This window comes from Melitaea cinxia, chromosome 8, assembly GCF_905220565.1.
Source record: "Melitaea cinxia chromosome 8, ilMelCinx1.1, whole genome shotgun sequence".
In the NCBI taxonomy this organism is placed as follows: domain Eukaryota; kingdom Metazoa; phylum Arthropoda; class Insecta; order Lepidoptera; family Nymphalidae; genus Melitaea; species Melitaea cinxia.
The window spans coordinates 1,578,764-1,602,706 of record NC_059401.1 but is presented as its reverse complement, the minus strand read 5'-3'; the positions used below and the strand labels follow the sequence as shown (position 1 = coordinate 1,602,706).

The following is a 23,943-nucleotide window of genomic DNA, read 5'->3' as shown; positions in this document are numbered from 1 at the left end:
TTTCTGGATGTTTTTCCAGAACTTTCTAATCGAATTTTATTTCTTTCGTAAGTACATCTTGACAATGACACAACAAAAAAATTATTTGGGCAGTCGTTCAGAACGCGGTCAGAACGTTATGCGCGTACATATATTTTGACCAAGCATTTTTATTTATATATATATTTCACTCACTCACTTCAGCTTATCGCAGTCACAACATTCCAGTCTTACGCGATCCCCATCCAGTGTTCACCGGCAACTATTATATAGATTCATTATGTTCTAATTTACAACCTGAAGCCCTTTTCAAAATGTCTAAAAAACTAATGATTTTTTGTCCTAGTTATAGAATAATAATCGTTCTTACATAGGCGTACCTATATAAAATGTTCATCATTAGTCAGAGTTAAAGTCAACTTTCACAATACGGTTGACAGAACAATAATAACTAACGGCGCTCTGACAAGGCTTAGACAGATAACTGGGGCAGTTATTGCTGGGGCACTTATTGACAGAAACAATATGGTTTTATGTTAATCATTTAGTTTGACATTTAAGATTTATTAACCTTCCGGAGCTGACCTGTGTTTGTTTTTAATATTTGACTGAGGCGTAGTCAGTCGTCAAATTATAATGTTGTCAAATTATATTGTTACATATTTACGCTTCAGCCTGTAATATCCCACTGCTGGGCATAGACCTCTTTCCCTATGTAGGAGAAGGATCAAAGCTTAATTCACCACGCTGTTCCATTGCGGGTTAGCGGATATATTCCCAACTTTGAGTAACGAGGGCTATTAGGTATACATGGTAACAATCGGGACCGATGGCTTAACGTGCTTCTCGATACACGGTGGGGAGACCCACAAGGACTGCACAAACACCCAAACCACGGCAAACATCTGTATGGCCAATACAAATGTTTGTCATGTGCGGGGATCGAACCCGCAATCGGCAGCGCAACAGCCACAAACCAGTGCTGCGACCGTTGTGCCAACGCATCGTCTACATATTTACATTAAACCAAAAATTAATATCAAAATATACTTTAGTTGACTTAAATCTAAAGCTAATCCACAACACAATCCCGTAAAAAGTTATCCACGACATTTGTAGGATGTTTTCGAGTCGAAGGTACATGACTATGTTGATCACGATTTATTATTTTCCTTTGCGCGAGTAGTTTATTTTTGTCCAGCCAAAAATTTCGAATTAGTTTTGATAATGGTTCAGAATAAAAGTAAATATTACGTGGTAAAATATCTAAAAACTATTTTAGTCTTACTCCAATTATTGTTATATGTGTGGTTCGTGTGTACGTAACTATAATGGCTCTGATATTGAATTATAAAAAGTGTGTACTTCATTTCATCCGATACTATAAATTTGTTCATCTAATAAAAATAAAATCAAAAATTGCACTAAGTCATGTTAAGCAGACGGAACATGAAAGAATGTTTTCAGATGATTTAAAAGTTTTTTTTGTCGAAGTCTATTTTAAGTACGTGGTTTTTTAATATCAAACGCTCAGTTGCTACTAATACATACATTATAAGCTCCTAAAGAATGTCCGATAAATATTATCTTACACATCTACTTACGTTAAAAAATAATAAACGTTTGATAGATAAGTTGCAATTATGTTATCAGGTGCATGAATTATCTCCTGATATCGTGCGAATTTGATAGTGATTCGATTTCTATATTAGTTCAGTATTTAAGTAACTTTATATATAACTTGAGCTCCGTGTGTCTAAGTCTCGTAAATACATGTATATAAGTTGTATATGATTTCAGATAGATGTGTATTGCAAAGATATTTGATTATAAAAAGCGGCAAAGAGGTCATTAAGTCAGTGGGGTACAGAGAAAAAAAGTTACAAAGCTCGCTTCACCGAGCTTTAGTGTAAAAGCTTCGTCTGGACGATGTCTCGTAGCACGTGGCCCCGCGCATGCGAACAGCCTTAACTTAACTCGCTCACAGTATCGAGCGTACCTCCGCAAGGGAAGGTCATGTCGCTATGTCGGACGAACGCGACTCTCCGTCGCATAGCGGTCTCCGCGACCGCGTCAGTTTCTTCGAAAGAGTCTGGTCTGGTCGATCCAAGAACGACTCGGTCGATGCAACATCAGATGTAGATGAAATAGAACGTAAGATAGAACAGCGTAAAAGGCATCCCGAATCGCCGAAGTTTGAAGTTAAGTTGAAACATACCCGCGACACACAGTCGCCGTCGAGGAGTTTCGAAACTCCTTTCCCAAATTTAAAGTTGAGACATGTGGAACACGAGGAGGCGGTTAAGCAGCGCCCGGTCGAGGAGGGTGACCTGGGAGCCGGTGTCCGCTTCGTCAAGTTCGAACGTGTGACCGTGAAAAGAACTCTCGCGGAGAGTCAGGCGGAGGATCGTCCTGACTCTCCGCAAAGCGAGTGGTACTCCGAGTACAAACACCATACCTTACACACTGCACCTAGAAAGGATTATCTACGCAGTAAATCGGAATATGATTCCCACATTGCAGAAATACGAGGTAAATAAATAATAATAATAATTTTTAAGGTCAAGTTTATGACATCGCTATTGTAGTGGCTTTTGAATGAATTTTGATTTGTTTTTTTATTTGACTTATTCTTATCTATCCGTACTTGTTATGATTATATATGTTTATGATTGTAATGCTAATTTTTTACTGCGATATTAAACAAAACACCTATTCATATAATCTACTTTAAATGATGACTCCATAATAAATATATAACTTTAAATGCAAAAAATACACAAACATTACACAATTGAACTCAAGCAATCGAAAGTGTTGCAGTTAATATGCAAATTGTGTTTGAAGTGACAAAAAATATAGATTACACTACTACAGAGAGTTCTTTGGCATGTCGACGTTTTAATTTTTTACTAATTATTCTGTTTGAATGAATTTTATTAAATATAAATGAATACAATTAAGAATAAATGTAATATATATCCTGCTTTGTATATTCTATGGAAGAACTATCGTAAAATAATACGAGAAATACAGGGAAAAACTAAAATTATACTCACTGCACCTAGCGCTTATTAGCGTCAATTTTAATCCCGTAGGATATATGTCTTGAGTATAAAGAAGAGATAAAAACTAACCTGTCTGTTTATTTCTGCTTCTTCAACTATTCACATGCCTAATTTTATTTCAATCTTCATTCATTCAGCTTGATAGTTTTTTAATATTTAACTTTTTTTTACACTTTATTGTACACCAAACTAGAAATAAAATAAACAAGCAACATTAACAATAATTAGTAGAAAAATGTACAAAAGGCGGCCTTATCGCTTAAAAGCAATCTCTTCCAGGCAACCTTAGGGCAAAGGAGATGATATATTGACGGTGTAGGTGTACAGTTTAATGTTATAAAAAATAATGTGAAACAACTCAATAAAAAGACATACATACATTTATAGATAGATTGTTTACATATACATACACATACACATACATAAGTTCATACTACACGAATTAGAAGTTTTTTTTTATGAAATAGCTACAAACATTCTTCCCGATTTCCACATCATCGCTTTTGAATAACTGCAACTTTTTTTTTGTATTCGTTATTATTAGGAGTCGTACAAAAAAAAAAATCGATGTATTCACGGAAAAAAAGAAAAATATGACACTTCAAACTTAACCGGATCAGCTACTTTATGATATTGGTTATTAGCGTATATTTTTTAAGAATTTGAATAATTTTCGTACGAATTGGATTAGATAGCCAGTCTCTCGCTGAGTATTTTGGCTTATCGCAATAAAGGCCGATACAATTTTGGAATTTGTATATGACATAATATGAAAACAGTGTTTATCTTATCAGATCTGCTATATTACACCTACCTAATCGTAGGTGTTGTACAAGCCTCAATTAATTGCTCTTACATGGAAAGGGACTCTCAAAATTTCAACGCTAACTTTTCACAATCAGCAGTTTCTTCGGTTTTAACGAGAATTAGTCAATTTATGGCGATAAACACACGTTACATACTTTATATCAAAGATTATAAAAAATTACCTTTTAATAACGTTTTTGTAAATAACAATTATAGACGTATTTATATTGAATAGATATTGTAGGATGTTGACTTGCATATTTTTGTTATTGCGTGTATTAAATAAACATAAGTGATAATAATAAGGACAAGTGGCCTTATCGCATAGAACGATTTCTTCCAAACAACCTTTGGATGAAAACTTGAAAAAAAGAACGATATGTATATAATTATTTTTAAATATTAATTACTTAAGTATATTTTTTCTTCATTACCATAACATTGAAATATTTTAAAACGAGTCTGCTGGAAATAAACTGGTGTTTTATGTCAAGCGTCGGCAGTGGGCAATTAGTTGAAGTGATGTCACCATTCGTTGATTATCAATGTTTGTTCATCCTCACTTGTTTGTTATTTATACGATTTTTTTTTCAAGTTTATAAAGATTTTATAATGTTTTATCTTGTTATCGAAAATATAATATAGATTTGGTTATCTTTAAGTCGAAATCGGTTTAATTTAAATTGAGTTTAATAATTCACATTGACAAATTATCCATTGCACTGTATCTTAGGTCAACCATCACATATTTAACAGAAACTTAATTTATAATTCAAATAACTTTAACGAAAAAGATGCTACCTAGAGTTGAATCTTTCATTTATATTAGAGAAACACATATTTGTGTAGAGTTTTAGTGTGACCTTTAACTAAATTCTAGTTGAAGATCGAGAGTCATCTTGTGCGTATACCAAACAGAATATTTTGTCGTTTGTTTATTTACTTCTTAGTAAATGGTCAAATGAATAAATAAAAAAGAAAGTGCTTTAGACCACACGACTGAAGTAAAACTTATTTAGCAAAAACTATGCCTGCGCTGTCCTAGATATACGAAACGTTACTGGCTATGAGAGAAAGAGAAAAAAATGTGTGCTCACATCTCTCTTTTGCTTCTTTCGTCTCGCTCGATCACACTTTTCGTAACGCTCTCGCCACGAACTCACCAATTTACTCCCTAAGCCAAGCGCCCGTATAGAAGTTTTACTTCAATAAATCAATTTTTAGAGATAAAAATTCTAGGCAACAAATTAGATAGACAAAACCATGGCAACTAATAGGTAAACAAAAAAACTTGTGATCGATAAAATTCAGTATATTCTGTATTTACAATATGACAATATCTGATATTTAACTAAACTATGCTAATTATTTAACAAAAAAACCAATGTACTTAGACCACACGACTGAAGTAAACTTCTTTCGTTCCATCTAAATATATCTCCCTCTCAAATTCCGTTCACCTCGCCTGATCACACTTTTCGTAATGCACTCGCCTCGGATTCACCAGCTTACTCCTCAAGTCAAGAGTACGTAAAGAGGTTTTACTTCAAAACGGTGTGTGTCAGTTCTGAAAAGCCATTGAAGTTTACTCTTTAAGAATTATTACCGTGGTATTTAAAAATCTGTTCGTCTCTTTCTTGCAAGATACGTTGGCCAGTAAAATGTCATTGTCAGGGCAGGTCAACGTCACTGTTACATATAATTTCACTCTAACATTTTTTTTCAAATATATAATATATAAATTCTATAGAAACGTTGTGAAATAAAAAGTAACAAAATTCCCAAACTCGCTAATAGAATTCATTTTTAAAGACATAGTGTAAAACACGTAGACCGAGTTGTGCACTTATGCAATTTGTTCATGGAAAATAGTGTCACACACGCGAACCCAATAATCTTGATCATTGAACACGAGCTTGCGTTATTTTTTCCACTTTGTCATCCGTTTCGTCTCAAAAGTATTTATAATATTTATTTTATTACAAATCAGCTGACTTAGCGAACTTCGTACTGTCATATTTTATTTATTCGCGAATATATCAATTTATTTTTTAATAACTGAAATGATGCAGTCAATTTTATTTATAAACGAAAGACATTAATTAAGGGTTGAGGCATCTGACAGTTGAATGCTCTGTGGCAGTGCGATTGTCAATGATATCATCCGTGTTTAAGGCGCTGCGTACTTTTATTAATGCGGCTGGTTCGTTGAATTTAGTCACAAGACGCGTTTGTTTTATAAGAATTATTTAAAAAGTAAAATGAGTTTGGTTTACTTAGTAAAGGTTGACTTTTATATATAAGAAAAATTAAGATTTGTTTTTGAAAGCCAAACTTTTATACGATAAAAAGTACACCTAATTTAATAACAATAACCAACCTTCTATCTTCTTTTTTCAAAATGACAATAGCGGTAAATGCCACATAAAATAAGTCAAAGCATTGAGTTGCAAACTGTTTTTTTAACCGACTTCAAAAAAGGAGGTTACTCCATTTGACCGTGTATATATATATACACACACACACGGTATGTTCGGGGATAACTTCGTCGTTTATAAACCGATTTTAATAATTATTTTTTTGTTGGAAAGGAGATATAACAAGTGCGGTACCATGATAAGAAAACCAGGAAAAATCCCAGAGAAATCGAGGGAAACTCTCAAAAAACGTAGTGACGACTAGTGCGTTTGTTAATTTTTTTCTTCTACTTACGTTGTATTACTTGTCGAAGTAATTAAAGTCAGTTTTTTTCGTTTGTGAGCAAACACAATTGCTATAATGGTTAAACTAGATTTATATTAACCACCATTCACGCATTCACCACCTTACTTCCCAAGTCAAGTGTGCGTAAAAAAAATGATTGTCTGAAAAGTTGGTTTACGGACGATAGTTTAACGTGACAACGTCACAACCATAGGCCAATCGAGTGGAAGATAGATTCGGCGTAAGCGTATATTAAGCGTAACGGGACAATGACTCATCTTTTTCGTGCATGCAGCCGACGTTCATCGATATATTAGACGTGTCACGTCAAAAATTAACTTCAAAAATCCCAGGAAAAGTTACGTAACATTAATGTAAGCATTGTAAACCACATATCGTTGTACTGTCAGTGTAATATCAACCGATTTTAAATATATAACAGCGAACAATGGCGTGAGTGAACTCCGCAGGTGGTCACACATGGACGCACAAACAAAACACTGCTCAATTCAAATGGTGTAGACCATATTTCTTGGAACTCGTCCATACATACATTAATAAGATATATTTTGTAAGTTGTATATAATCTAGAAAGCTAGTACTTGAAAGGTGATTCAATTCGTTACTTTTTATACGACTAGGTTGGTAAACAAGTGTGATGGTCAGTTAGTCTCAGGACCCATTGGTTCGGATCGAAAAATTCTTTTTGTTTGATAGCCCATATAGCGAGGAAGACTATAGGCCATATTCCCTCAAATGCGGGTGGAACCGCGGTGCACAGCTAGTATTATAACTGTATTTCTAATACTTGGAGTCTTTTGTCTAGTCCAGTATCATTACAGCCTATACAGTCCACTGCTGGACATAGGCCTCCAACAAGTTTACGCCAAAAACAACGTGAACTCATGTGTTTTGCCCATAGTCACCACGCTGGGCAGGCGGGTTGGTGACCGCAGTACTGGCTTTGTCGCACCGAAGACGCTGCTGCCCGTCTTCGGCCTGTGTATTTCAAAGCCAGCAGTTGGATGGTTATCCCGCCATCGGTCGGCTTCTTAAGTTCCAAGGTGGTTGTGGAACCTTGTTATCCCTTAGTCGCCTCTTACGACACCCACGGGAAGAGAGGGGGTGACTAAATTCTTTAGTGCCGAAGCCACACAGCACTAGTCCAGTAAATATTAAAGATCTTAAAAATAATGGAGACCCAATAACCAGAAAGACACACGATGAAGAGAGAGCATAGTGTTAAATTAGTCTTTGTCTAAATTATTTATTTTTGTGTGTTTTTGCTGACCCTACAGCTTCATACAGCCGCATGGTGTCGGTCGAGTAGAATAGCATCACCCCCTTCCTTCCCGTGGGGGTCGTAAAAGCCGAACGAAGGATAAACCTGGCCCAAAATCATCAGAGTCCTGGAGAAGGAAAACTTTATTTGAAACCGGGAATGGGGTCTCCATCAAACATTCGTGGCATAGCTCTAAAATGCAAAAGACTCCTGCAGCCGAACTGGCTCCACACGTATCGAGTCGTCGTTCCTGTGGGCCAGTGAGGTCGAGAGGGTGGCACAGAGCTTAGGCAACTCTGCGTTTTCCTGAAGAATGTCCTAGGCAATACAGTGTCTTTCTGACACTGTTTAAATCGTCTGCTATAGACGGATTAAGGCCAATGTGACAGCAACGTACCATCATATATTTTTTTTGGTTTGTTTTAATTTTTTTTATACGAATCATATCCGGAAAATGACAAACAAAACAGAATCATTCCATTCAGTTATCATTCATGTCATTGGAAAGTCCATTTTTAAAATTAAACGAAAATTTAATAACGTCTGAGATAGTGTGTTCCCACGTAAGAGTGTAATGTCTTTATGACAGTAAATATCATTAAATCTAACTTAGCAGTGTCTAGAATAGGAAATATCTGCCCACAATCTAAGCTCAGACATTTAAGGCGTGTCTGTGATCTTAATGTAGCCGATATCGTGTCAGATAATAGGTCGCATATTGGGATAAGATCTCGTTTTAAAGGTTAATCATCTCAATAAAGAACAAGGCAGACAGTATAGTAGTGTAAAGTTACTTGGATTTAAGTATTAGGTACGTTATTACGTAAATGTGACTCTAAATAAACTTAACACGTTAACAAATATGATTTTATGGCGATATGCATCGCGTAACTATAATATTGTAATATTAGCGTATTGTAATTAATAGTAACTATAATATTGTAATATTATTAATTTAGAAACACATGAGTTAGCGCTATTTTTGGCGTGAACTTGTGGAGGCCTGTGTCCAGCAGTGGACTGTGATAGGCTGAAATGATGATGATGATGATGGTGATGATGATGATGATGATGATGATGATGATGATGATGATGATGATGATGATGATGATGATGATGGTGATGATGATGATGATGATGATGATGCCGCTGCTGCTGCTGCTGATGATGATGATGATGATGACGATGACGATAATGATGATTAGCGACACTTTCTTTATGGGTAGAGTTTTTTAAATACCCACTCGCAATTGTGTTCGTTCTTAAACAAAAAAGTGTGTGTGTACTCATGTACGCATGTAAGGAGTTATACTTTATTGGCTAGCTAACTTCACTTTGCTAACTTCATCGTCGTTCGTTCGTAGCTAGTCATAGCTAACTTCAAGGTGTCGGTTTTTCGTGACGGTGTGCGCGTGCATCGTAAAAATTTACACTCATCATTTTTTCCCAACGCGCCAAAAGGATTACATCTTCAAAAAAAGGCTTCAACTTACATTGTCAAGTAATAAAATCAGAGCACCATTGTAGTCGAAGTCAAAAAATGCAAGGGAGAAGATATTACACATTATAATTTTTGAAGTATGACTCAAAAGTTACTCACCAGGTCTTGCTGAATTTCAACACTGAAATTTACCATCATGAAAATATAAAAAAAAAATCGGTACATCCAGGAAAAAGTTATGAGGTAAATACAGATAAAAAACATAAAAATACAGTCGAATTGAGAATCTTTATAGAGGCAGTGAAAAATCACTGTCAGGGGTAAGAACGCCTTTGCACTCAGTATAGTTTTGAATTTTCTTTTAAATAAATTCGCTCATCGGTGCTAACATGTAAATTACACTGTAATACATCATATCCGTGGCCACAGAATTTGGCTGTTCCGCAAGCGATGACGGTTTAATTGATTTTGTAAGCTTATTTGTAAGAATCCGTTCTAATTAATGCTTATGAGTCTTAATATTACAAAGGCCAGATATTAATTAGAATAATTATTGCATTTAGCTTCGCATTACTCTACCAATTTTAACATTATATTCAAGTTCCTTTTACTAAGAATTGTGACAACTTGATTTGAATTCATTTTGAAATTTTCGTTTGAAACATATTTAAATGTCAATAAAAATCAATTTATCCGTATATGCGAAAATGATACTAAAGTACCTATAGTTTTGTGTTAAAGTAAAGAATTCTTAACTGAGGTAGGGCACAGCAGGAATTTCCTGCTCAAAATATGGAGCAGCCCGACTGGAGTGATGAATTCCTTATAATTTTTTTAGGACATTGCATGAATAAATATGGGTAAACTGGTAGAGATCTCTTTTATATATAAGTTCGCCCTTGCCAACTGCCATTGTAATCATATGTGTGTCTTTTAAGTGCAATAAAGAATATATACATAAATAAATTAAAATATGGAAACTGAGGTAGGGCACAGCAGGAATTTCCTGCTCAAAATATGGAGCAGCCCGACTGGGGTAGTACCTCGACCTTACAGAAGACCACAGCTAAATAATACTGCTCTCAAACACTATTGTGTTCCTGTGGTGAGTAAGGTGACCAGAGCTCCTGGGGGGATTGGGGATTGGGTCGGCAACGCGCTTGCGATGCTTCTGGTGTTGCAGGCGTCTATAAGCTACGGTAATCTCTTACCATCAGGTGAGCCGTACGCTTGTTTGCCGAACTAGTAATATAAAAAAAAATAAAAATAAAAAAAAAATCTGGCCTGGCCTCTGAATACGTAAAAACTCTGTATGACCCATACAACAATTTACACTTCACCAACTTGTCTTTACAAAAATATTTCAAAGTTAAATATAAACATGCAAATTCTCATCATACGAACGCAGCTAGCCAAGCGTTTTATTAGGTAATAGAATTACATTCACCAGCCGACGTAATGATGTCATGTTCGCTTATAGCAATTATTCCGTTTATCGCTTGAGGTCAAGAGCGTGAACCGCGATATTTGGGACACGGTACAGTGTTATTTATCTCCGAGAGTTCTACATTTTCAATGTCAATCACGTCGTGAGGTAATTATTGGTACGATTAAAATCAAAATTCTGGAAAGAAATGTTTTTTTTTTACCTATATAGGTTATCGAGTTGACAGAAATATTGTGTTTGCTCGCAAACTTAAAAAAAAACAGACTTAAACTTACATAAACAAGTAACATAACGTACGTAGGCGAAACAATAACGAATTAAATACTTACTCAAAAAATCTGATATCGATCAAATTTAAAAGAAATTAAATGTCATGCACCAGCTTTCAAGTAAAAAAGTAATCATCAAAATCGGTGTACCCAGTAAAACGTTAAGAGTAAAATCAGTAAAAAAACAGTTGAATTGAGAAACTTCTCCTTTTTTAAGGCGGTTAGTAAATAATTTAAACCTGAATATATAAATATAAAATAATTGCAATAATTAATAGTGTTTGCTCGCAAACGAAAAAAACTGTACAACCTAAAAAAAGTCAAGTAAATACGCGTTATCAAAGATTACTCAAAAAGTAGTCATCAGATATCGATCAAATTTACGTGTAAATAGATAGCTTCCGATTAAAAAATAATTATCAATATCGTTACACTCAGTATAAAGTTATGAGGTAAAGCACATAAAAAATACATCGGCCAAGTTAACAAAAATCTAGATTTTTATCGATTCGTAATCGGTGAAATCTAATAAGAAACAAAATACCAACCGATATAGGAACCTTGTCATTTTTGAAGTCGGTTGAAAATAAGAAAGATGTAAGTAATAGAAAACGTAACATTTCGGGGTAAGTATGGGTGTTTGTATTGAAATTCTGTATTTGTCCTGGAACGGGACAACACAGATTCTACTAAAGTACTGAAGGGTTGGACACTATACCATTGAAGGATGGCAGATAATTTGCCTACCATGTGTAACGATCTCAAAGGCCTGTTTTACCTCTGTCGAATAAAGAACGAGATAAAAATTATAGCAAATCGTGTGACAGAGTATGTATATGGATTTATTGATAAAATTTTATGTTTGAGACGATTTATTATAACTTATTGCGTTTCTAAGTGTCCTTTATTCCTCGCCATAAATAGTTCGTGCTTAATCGTAATTGAAGGTGCAATGAAATATGTAAACAGTAAAAAACTTGCCAAACCAATATCATCTCTATTTCAAGGGCTTAGAAGTCAGTTTCTCTCGTGTTGGACATTTCTCTACCATTGTTTAGATTTCATACGTGACTGATTCCTCTTAACGCTTCATATATTCAAACGTAGTACTTCGGTGATTAAAATTTAAAATATGCAGAAACTATAAAAGATTTTTAATAGATTAGAAATAATATCGTAGATTGTGTTGGATCGTCACATCATCACCATCACATCAGCCTATCGCAGTCCACTACTGGACATAGGCCTTCACAAGTTCGAGCCAAAAATGGCGTGAACTCATTTATTTTGCCCATAGTCACCACACTGGGCAGGCGGGTTGGTGACCGCAGGGCTGGTTTTGTCGCGCCGAAGACGCTGCTGCCCATCCTCGGCCTGTGTATTTCAAAGCCAGCAGTTGGATGGTTATCCCGCCATCGGTCGACTTTTGTAAGTTCCAAGGTGGTAGTGGAACTGTATATGTGTGTTGGATAACGCGCACAGGGTACGGCTAGTTCTGTATAAAAAATTGTATTTTATTAATGCATCGTTAAAAAATATAGAGGTTTAAGAGTAAGCGCTTCCTGTATTTTTCATTTTATGCGAGTAAACCAAAGCCTTGCGTGGCGTGTGAAAAGGTTATATATTTACCCCGTATCATTTCAGCCTTTTTGACCCCGTATAATTGTCATTTATTATAATTGTGACATATCAAATTGTCATATTGTCAATAACTTCAATCTTCGTCATAAAAACATACTTATTGTTTGACCTTGAGTTTTTAACATTATAGTTTATTTTTAGCGTTGTTTACTACTTTATACTTATTATGCCCAAAAGATAGAAACAAAATATTACAGCCAAGTAATACAGCCCTGAAGTAGTGTTGTGTTCCTGTGGTGAATGAGGTAGGCGAAGTTTCTGAGGATACGCTGTTTTGACAGGGAAGGTAGGTTCAGTAATCCGCGATAATCTAGGTGTCGCAGGTATTCAAGATAGGTTAGATTAGTGGCGCTGTATTACATGCAAGATATTAATAATTTTGTACACAGTTTATATATTATTTTTATTTTTTTAATGGTATCTTAGAGGTATATTAAAATCCTACGGTTAATAAATTACGGGTCTAAATTTATCTCTTCAGCCTGTAATATCCCACTGCTAGGGGTAGACCTTTTGCCCAATGTAGGAGAAGGCTCAGAGATCCACCACGCTGCTCCAATGCGGGTTGTCGGATATATTCTCTATGAGTAACGATCGCTATTATGTGTATATGATAACAACCAGGACCGATGGCTTAACGTGCTCTCCGGGATCCACAAGAACTGCACAAACACCCAGACCACGGCAAACATCTGTATATATCTGTTCAAATGTATATTATATAGCTAGTAACTGAAATTATACTAAATATTTAGTTGAAGCCTTAATCCATGATCAAGATTAGTTATCTACCTGATCCTATTAATACGGTGCTTCTATATACATTATTAAAACACATTACGGTACCTACATTATATACTAGAACTATTTCACACAATTACGATACAGCCTATAGCATCCCACTTATGGACATAGGCCTCGTTCTCTATGTAGTAGAAAAATTTGACCTTAATCCAACACGCTGCTCCACCGCGGGTTGGCACATTCCCTACTATTACTATATAATGAAAATTGGCACCACCAGCTTAACGTGCTCTCAGATTCACGGTAAAGATACCCACAAGATAATATATCGAAACCGGAAAGAAATATTAGTGCAAACACAAATATCCATATTAGGAAAATCTAAACAGTTTTTTTAATATCATATCAAAAATCGATACTATAGACGGCGCACAGTCGTTTAGACCGAATATAAAATCATCATATCAAAAATTTCAATCTAACGGGTACATCTTCCATAGCTTAATTGGCTAAAGCACCGACAAGGTAAGTCGGAGATGCAGGTTTGATCCCCGCTGGAACGGTCGATTTTTGATATGATGTTTAAAAAAATGTTTAGAATTTCCTAATGTGTGGGTTACAAAAATAAATCGTACCAATTACAAATATCCACCTCGAATAAGAATCTATCCCAAACAGCCAGTGTCTTAGTAAGGGACACACGGCATTACACCAGAGCGGTTGTTGAACTTTGACATTGTTTAATATTGTGCCGGTATGAAATTCCCTAGGTCAATAAGTAACGATTAAATTGAGTAGCGATTGCTATCAGTTGTACGAGTGTATGATAACAAACGGTACACAATAAGATATACTCGTATATAAATTATATAGTTAATTGTATGTTTCTATTTTATGTAGTAGGAGATCCGAAATACAGACGAACTTCACCCAGATGGGTGAAATGGATAAAAATTATTTTATATTTATTTTAGTATATTAGAAAAAATAATCGCGAAAGAGTTAATTTAAAAATCCTGGCCAGGCTATATTTAAATCAAAATTAAAAAAAAAAAATATTTTAGAAATGCATCTACGGAATGCATATACCTTAAAGATTAAATTAATAAATTTAACCTACCGACAGTACGAAAGTCTGTAGCAAAACTACAAGCAGGTATATACAGGTATAGTATTATAATATATATTGTTTAAGTTACTTTTACCCACGTTTAGTAAATAAATCTTACAGCGCTGTGTCAATGCGAATATGATGACAGGATTGTCTGCTAAAAGTCTGTTTTGAATGGCGGTTGCCGAATATAATATGGCTTGGTCAGAAATTTTCCAGCCAACTTTTTCGCGATTCTATTTTTAACATACTAAACAAGATAATTATTTAAATTTTATGCATTAAGCAGATGAGTGAAGATCACGTCTAGTTCGTATCTTAGACTACACGTGTAGACGTTCATTACGCAGAACAAAATTTTAACGCTTTTTTTATCATTTGTTTTAGTTTCTTATATTGTTTTCTTTTATACTTCATAAAATTGGTAATTGATATGAATGAATGAAATATGTTTTATTGCATACCAAGATTTACCATCAACAAAGTTTTACAAAAAGAGTAAAACGCGTTTAACTTATTCGAACGGCGCGGCGGCCTTATCGCTAAGATAACAATGTCTGCCAGACAACTCACTTGGCAATGGACATTGCTGGACAAGGGTATACAACTAAACATATAAACAATTATGATAAAGGAAAGAGTTATGACACATACTACAGAATAACAAAAACTCATTAATGAGGATTACAGGACTACTTAACAAAAGACTGAGATTAGATTTTTAATCATTAAGATTAGACAATGACGTCAGTTCGCCTTTACAAAATAATTTACTAAATAACTACATTTGACACTAATATCTTTCAAAACGTCAAACAACAGCGCTTCAACATTTGACAAGAAACCATATCGATTTCATACACCCCTTTCAAATACTAGCACCCCTTAAACTTTAACTTCCCTTTAATTTAGCCACCCTAAGTCGAAGCCTTGTTGTGTCAAGTCCGTATCTTAGTAATTATTGTTAGTTTCTTATTTTATAGCACCTATACTAAAAAAGTTATGAAAATTGATTGGAGGAAGAAAATTCGGGAAGTAGCTCATTAAGTAGGAAATTCAGAAAATATCTTTTTTTTAAATGGAGATAAGAAAATACTTGAAAGATTTTGGTTATATTCTTATACAAATGGTAAATGTTTAAGAATGTAGAAGCCCTCTTATAATGACCTCTTAAGGCAAGTTGATCTTGACCTTACTTAATGAAAAAGTCTCGTCTAGTCTTGGGTCAGAACAAATAATATGAACCAGAGATCATCTTCATTAAATAAAGAAAAATAAAATAAATAATGAATAAAAAAAATGAATAAATTTTTAACATGCACACACGGTCGTCGGTTCCTAGGGTAGACAACTCCTGTGTTTTAGGTAACAGCCAAATGATACTGCTACATTTTTTTCTATTGTACAAATATACAAATAAGTGCTGTGTGGCTACGGCACTAAAGAATTTAGCCACCCCCTCTCTTCCCGTGGGTGTCGTAAGAGGCGACTAAGGGATAACAAGGTTCCACAACCACCTTGGAACTTAAGAAGCCGACCGATGGCGGGATAACCATCCAACTGCTGGCTTTGAAATACACAGGCCGAAGACGGGCAGCAGCGTCTTCGGTGCGACAAAGCCAGTACTGCGGTCACCAACCCGCCTGCCCAGCGTGGTGACTATGGGCAAAACACATGAGTTCACGTTATTTTTGGCGTAAACTTGTGGAGGCCTATGTCCAGCAGTGGACTGTATAGGCTGTAATGATGAAATATACAAATAAATACATGTATTCGATTTGGACTCGGAGCAGGAATATAATATTGCACAACTCCCGGAGCAGAAAGCAGGGTCACTGCAGTCTGCGCTAACGGGCTCCAGGATCTAGTTGAGACAAAAATACAGGACTTAATCGTTTTGTTTTCGTCTTTGACCTTGTCTAACAAATTTTTAACCTAATGCAAACCACACAAATGATTATATTAAACATTGTGAATATTGTTATTGCTTACAATGTCCGAATCTATGACCTTGTCCTTGAAGTTACGCACCAGCGCGACGTTTAGGTTTTCACGAGCGACGCAAATGCATTCATATGTTGTTAATGAATATAATATATTTGTTTGTGTATTCTACGTTATTATAATTAAATGAATAATATTGTTTGTTTGTCTCAATTCTCGTATTACAAACTGATTTATATATTTAATGGGTGTTTGTGCAGTTGTGGGTCTCCCCACCGTGCCTCGGAGAACACGTTAAGCCGTCGGTCCCGGTTGTTATCATGTACACCTGATATCGATCGTTACTCATAGTAGGAAATATATCCGCCAACCCGCATTGGTGCAGCGTGGTGGATTAAGCTCTGATCCTTCTCCTACGTGGAGAAAGAGGCCTATGCCCAGTACTGGGATATTACAGGCTGAAGCGTTATATATTTAATCAGACCCTCATTTACATAACCAATTAAAAAATTTCATTGTACTTAAACAGTTTTAGAAATAGTTTAGGTAGGTTTAGGTACTTAGGTTATTTAGATCAAATGAAAATTGACTTTACTTTAATATGCTTTAAGAGTACTTTTAAATCGTCGTCATCTAAAATGAGGTATACGTTATTAACCTTTCTGTACCCGCGCGTTGTTCTGTCAGACCAACCACATACATTTGCCTATGTAAAAAAAAAATATTTATTTATTTATTTATTCTTAATGTACACCAAAATACAGATATATCTAGAGAAAGATACAAGATGTACAAAGACGATCTTATCGCTAAATAGCGATTTCTTCCAGATAACCTTTGGATACTGGACACGATACAGTAGCAGCGGTTAGAAGTGTGCACAAATTAACTAGGAAAAATTACTCTTTAAAAAATAATAACTCTTTATTTTAGACCAAGGTCCATATTTGGTTAGTAAACCAAACAAAATAATTCGGAAATCGTTTGCACTATGAACTTTTGGTACCTTCATGATTCGTAACTAACTTCCAATTAGAAAGCGCAACCGCTTGTAAGTGCTACGTCTGATTCACAACAACTATAGATCGGAATGATTGTTAGTTGGTAATAAAAGTAAAAATTTTAAATAATATTTTTCCAACCAATCTATTTTTAATATTTTCGGTCCCACAGACCGTCCGCGGGTATACGTGTTATACTTTTTCACGCGGGTATAGGAAGGTTATTGTGAGGTTTTTAACAGATTTGGAATGTAAATACAGTTAAAAAGAAACATCAGATATTCTTTTAAAAATTTATTATAAGTGCAATATTAAATACTTATTTCAAAATTTTCTCACACTTGTTTGTAATTTTTTTGTCTTATTTTTTATGGTTGAATAAATTTAGTTCTTTAATAGTAATACGAGAATTACGTAATGTAACTTAATACTAATGCTTTCAAGGTCGTTTTTGTGTTCGAATGTAATAAACAATTTCAGGTTTTGTTTTAACAATTAGATCAAAAATAACGTATGAATAACAGCTTAAGGTGAAACGTACGTGGCAAATATTTTAACGCAGCCCGACTGGGGTAGTACCTCGACTTTACAGAAGATAATCCTGTTTTCAAACAGTGTTATGTTTCTCTAGGTGAGTAGGGTGACCAGAGCTCAATTTAAATTTGATTTTAAAGCGTTATCAAAGATTACTCAAAAAGATGTAATGAGATCTCGATAAAATTTAAATTTAACCACACAATAAACATCAGCTTTCGATCAAATTATAAATCATCAAAATCGGTACACCTAGTAAAAAGTTATGTGGTACAATACAAGGTAGGTCGACGAAAAAATAGCCAAGTAAATACGCATTATTAGATACAAATCGAAAAGCACTTGTTAGAACTTAATGAAAATTAAACAAGACTACATGGGACGCAACACCTTTTGATTTAAAAAAAATCATCGAAATCTGCTACCCCAGTCAAAAGTTATAAAGTAACACATATTTTTTTTTTAAAGTCGGTTAATAAATATCTGTAAATAACAACTTGGATACTGGCGACTGCTTATTTAGTTTTATTTATTCTTTGAAAATATGTTTATTTAAAAAAAAATACGTGGGAGCAAATATAATCATAAAGATAAGGGATAAAGTATTAAATTCTGATTCTTAAAACACCGGTTTCGTTTATTACCAGCTTCACCTTCAGAATGTCACGGTACGTTTTAAAAGTATCTTCACTTCATTTAAAAACAGATATAATATATGGAAGATATATTTATTTATTTTATTTTATTTTATACTTTATTGTACACCACAAATATATTACAAACAAAGCATAAAGATAGTTACAGACAGTGAAGTACAATGGGCGGACTTATGGCTAATTAGCCATTTCTTCCAGACAACCCATACATAGAAAGGAAACTTATTATCTAAATTGGATAGGTGGTGTAGGTGATGTATTTGTAAATATTGACCATTTAATTTTTTTATCAAAGGTAATTTTACATTAGTTTTAGTAATGAGAGAAAGAGAGGAAGCGAGGGGGAGGGGAGAGGGGATACTAGAAAGGAATATTTGTACTGGAAAATATTTGGACTACATTATATCTATTCCAAATTCAGGGAGGAGCTGATTCAGTTAGTAATAAGCTGGAACTTCTAGCTCCAGGTGGTGGATTCGGGAGCATAATAATGATTTTATAATTTTGAATGTCATTGTTACGTTAATCATAAGCATAAGCTAGTATCAAGCTTCTGTCCCAGTCGCAGATCTGGGGCTGTATCGTGAAAAACTATCTCGGCATATGTACCATTATAACAAAATTTCAATTTCTAAGCTTAAAATGAACTTATTAGTGATTTTTGTAAGACCTGCGCCGTACCTGTTAAGACTTGCCACTTTCGCTCTTTTTATTTAACATAGCTATTTTGGCAAACAAGTTTACGGCTCACCTGATATTAACGATTATCGTAGCTTATAGAAATCTGCAACACTAGAAACATCTCAAGCGCGTTGCCGACCCTATTCCTATTCCCCAGGAGTTCTGGTCACCTTACTCACCAACACAAAACTGCTTGAACAGTATTATTTAGCTGTGGTCTTCTGTAAGGTCGAGGTACCTCACCCTTTTACTGAGGTAGGGCACCACCTATCTCAGGTAGGTAGGTGGTGCACTACGTCAGTTAAAGGTGTTCGCTGATTTTGGCTATAACAGAGAATGTCATCTCGCCTTGTTTTCTATTACCACTTAGCTTCAAATAAACTAAAATTCTAGCAAGTTATATATTACCGAATCCAATTAACTATTACACTAAGACTAGTGTCGTGAGTTCTGTGTCTATGTTACATTTTTATTTCAAAGAATCTTCAACGTTTGCCCTTTTTCCCTTTTCAAAGGTGATTCACACGGTAATGTGCTCAGATAAATTCTAAATACCTTGGCTAAGGATTTATGACTGATGTCAGATAGAGAATAGACGTTATTCCATTTTAAGGCTCCACATATTTATTCTAAATATGGTTGACTTGAATCGTTATTGTATACTAGATGACCCGACAGTACTTGTATTGGGAACAGTCATACGAAAGGTTAAAGTTTAAGTAAACGCAAGATTTTCTGATTTTTTTTTAATTTTCTGCACAATTTTCTTAATTTTCCTTTCCACAAGAATAGCTGAATCGGCCCAGCTGGACCCTTGAGTTTTGCGCTTTCTTCAGTTTGTGCATTCTTGAGTTTTTTTTTAATTTATTTGTATTATTATTTCTGTAATTGACATTATTTTGACTTTCTTTAAGTGTGTATATCACCTTATGACGAAATAAATGTTTTCATTTCATTTGCGCTTAGAAAAATATTTTGCGATTTATTTTTATTTATATAGATATGGTTAAGTTGAATCATTATTGTACATTGACAATCGTTCTCTTTTTTAAGTAGTGTCCATTTTAAATTTAATGAGATTATATTTGAAAGATCATTTTGATAATTCAACGTTTCGTTTTTACGTTTAATATGTATTAATAATTACAATTCAGTATTTAGCCATGAATCATTTAGCTAAGCGCCTTACGTAAGCTTTTGAGTCATATTTGGATTCCTGCCTCGGTGTGGCAGGATTTTAAAATGTTAATCTTTGTACTCTATTCAAACGTCGTTAAGTAGATTTTGCAATGTAAGATGTTTCTTTTGAGGTTATCGTAGTCCTTTTATGGTCTAAATGTGCACATGATCGTGGAACTTGTTCGAAATTTTAGCTTTATTTAGCTGTGCATTTGTTTTTGTCAAAGTGTCCATTGCGGCCTCACACGAGTGCAGTTTATATTTGTAATTTTTAATAAACTACATGTATTCTTTCTTGCTATCTTCATGCGATATTTACATTGTATCATCACTTCATCACTTCAGCCTAATACAATCCACTGCTGGACATAGGCCTCCACAAGTTCGCGCCAAAAATAGAGTGAACTCATGTGTTTTGCCCATAGTCACCACGTTGGGCAGGTGAGTAAATGACCGCAGGGCTGGTTTTGTCGCACCGAAGACGCTGCTGCCCGTCTTTGGCCTGTATATTTCAAAGCCAGCAGTTGGATGGTTATCCCGCCATCGGTCGACTTTTTAGGTTCCAAGGTGGTAGTGGAACTGTGTTATCCCTAGTCGCCTCTTACGACACCCACGGGAAGAGAGGGGGTGGCTATATAATACTCGCGTTTTTCTAAGCTCGAGGTACTACCCCAGTCGGGCTACCTTAGTTAATTAATTTATTTAAATTTTTTAAAATGGTACGAATAAAAAATTCATCACAAGAATTTCCGTTCTATTAATAAGAAAGAATGTTATAATTTTAAAAACGTTAAAACTATAACCTCTTTTTGAAGGTTTGAAAAATCTTTAATATTATAAACATCTTAATATTCAAACCAAATTCAGTTAAAAATATTCTATAATACAAAAATTCCAAGCTCACAATATCAATTTAAGTATGTTAATTAGTGACGTCAGAGTAACCGGCAAGCGATGACATCACTGTTTATATTTTCATACAAAAATCACTTTTATTTTCACTGTGTAACGTGTTAAATTGCTTTTTATTATATATGAATATATCGGTATTACGTAAGAGATGTTTATACATAAGTATTAGTACTAGTATCAACTGGATGATCCGGCTAACGTTGTTCTACCATATAAATCACTTCTAATATTTAAGGATGAAATATAATTTGCAACCTATTTTGATACATACCAAATAGGTATATGTACTATTCAAAAAAAAAATAATTAAAAATCGGTCGAGTCTTTTCGGAGGAGTGCGACCACAAGCACCGTGACATCAGACCACAACAAATGTGACATAAAAATTTTATATGTAAATTAATTATGATGACCAATTAACATTAAGAAACAAATAACAAATTTGTTATATATGCTATGTATCGTAGTTATTACAAACTATGAATTTAACATATATAAAAAATGTATAGAGAAGAGAAATTATATATGAAATAATAAGCAATTATGACTATAAAGTGTTTAATAATTGTGTTTGCAGGCAAACGAAAAAAGAACCGACTTCAATTATATCGACAAGTAATACAACGTAGGTAGACGAAAAATTAGTCAAGTAAATACGTATTATCAAAGATATTACCAAAAGTTGTAATCAGATCTCAATGAAATTTAAATGTGACCACATGATAAACATCGGCTTTCGATTAAATTAAAAATTATACACACCCAGTATAAAGTTATGCGGATTTTCAAGGGTTTCCCTTTTTCCCTCGATTTCTCTGGGATTCCATCATCAGATCCTGGTTTCCTTATCATGGTACCACACTTGGGATATCTCCTTTCCAACAAAAAAATTAATTAGAATTATCAAAATCGGTTTGTCGTCAGAAGTGATTAATAACATTACAAATTGAATTACTTTATTTATTTATTGGAAGTTTATTCATTGCATAAGACTTTTCATTAGTATATATTCAAATTGATATAATATTACCACAAATATAATTCTATATACATAGCGATTCAAAGGTGCTTGTGAAGCCTACTCGATACAAGTAATTTTTAATTTTGACTTTACTTTTAAACCCTCCTAAATAAATACCATATTACGATCGAATTTAATTTGAAAACAATACTCTTGAAATAGCCAGGCACATTCAAAATAAAATTGACTAAAACAAGCCTAACCAAACGGGAATACCAAAACGCGATAGCGCATTACGCATAGTCTGGCTATTTTTAAACCATTAGTAAACTACTGGTCAGTTACGTCTGATTGATAACTAATGGCCCTTGATAACTCACGCTTTACAGAAATGTGGGTACTTGTTAGTTTATTTCGTTTGTTTAGTGGTCTATTCTCAAAGCTTCTTCAAGCTTGGGCTTGAGGAACCCTACAGTTTTACCGGTGTTAAATGTGTGTTCGATCTGACTTTGTTACAATTTTACTAAAATATTTATACAATAATAACTCCACTCTACCGTGTGGTTACGGCAGTAAAGAATTTATCCACCCCCTCTCTTCCCGTGGGTGTCGTAAGAGGCGACTAAGGAATAACACAGTTCCACTACCACCTTGGAACTTAAAAAGCCGACTGATGACGGGATAACCATCCAACTGACTTTGAAATACACAGGCCGAAAATGGGCAGCGGCGTCTTCGTTGCGACAAAGCCCCGCGGTCACCAACCCGCCGCGCGAACTTGTGAAGGCCTATGTCCAGCATTGGACTGCGATGGGCTGAAGTGTGATGAACTCCACTTCTATGCAGTACTAAAACGGATCTGAACCAGAATTTTTTGCTAAACCTTTAGGATATCTATTGTAAAAAAAAAACATCAAATTTCTTGGAGTAGATTTTGAATAATGCGGGTATAAATATATGGGCAGACAAATTACGAAAAGTAGTTTTAAGATTTTATTGGTCTCATAAATATTAAAATAGTATTTATGCCATGTGATGGTAAAAACATGTTTTGCTTAAGTAAAAAAAGTGTTTGTGTACCTATGTACGCACGTAAGAAGTTATACTTCACGTTGCTAACTTCTTCTCCGTTGCCTAATTAACTACAGGGTGTCTTTTTGTGACAGGGTACACGCGCTTCGTAAAAATTTACTTTCATAATTTTTCCCCCAGCCAATAGAAGTATAACTTCAATAATGTAATAAGTCATTATTTGACCGAATTTTTTGTCGTCGTTAAATACTTAGCACCAAATATAATTAACTTATTAGTAACCATATAAGGTTTCTTCGCTTTCGTGATTGCCGTGAGGATAAATACGTTTTAGCGAATAAAATTTTTGCGGCTTAGAACGTTACAGAGAGTTTTATATTCACACCTAATATTAAGTTTAGATTTTTTTCTCCTTTGTAACAAAACATGAAACAAACACTGTATGCTGATTGTGTAATATTATATTCAGCGTCGATATAATTTGGTAATCTGTTATATAATCCAAGTTAAGAAACCTCCTATCAAAGAAAATTATTTTTATGCCGCTTTGT

At 34.5% G+C, this 23,943-nt stretch overlaps 1 protein-coding gene across 1 annotated transcript in view; it reads left to right on the top strand.

Moving 5' to 3' along the window:
• Positions 1 to 1,968: 1,968 nt before the first annotated feature.
• The window catches only part of LOC123655629 (nesprin-1), a 98,679-nt gene continuing 76,704 nt past the window's right edge, over positions 1,969 to 23,943 (top strand). Inside the window, exon 1 of the mRNA XM_045591390.1 lies at positions 1,969 to 2,511. Within this exon, the coding sequence (XP_045447346.1) occupies positions 2,004 to 2,511 (508 nt within the window). The 5' untranslated portion in view covers positions 1,969 to 2,003. The remainder of the gene's footprint in view (positions 2,512 to 23,943) is intronic.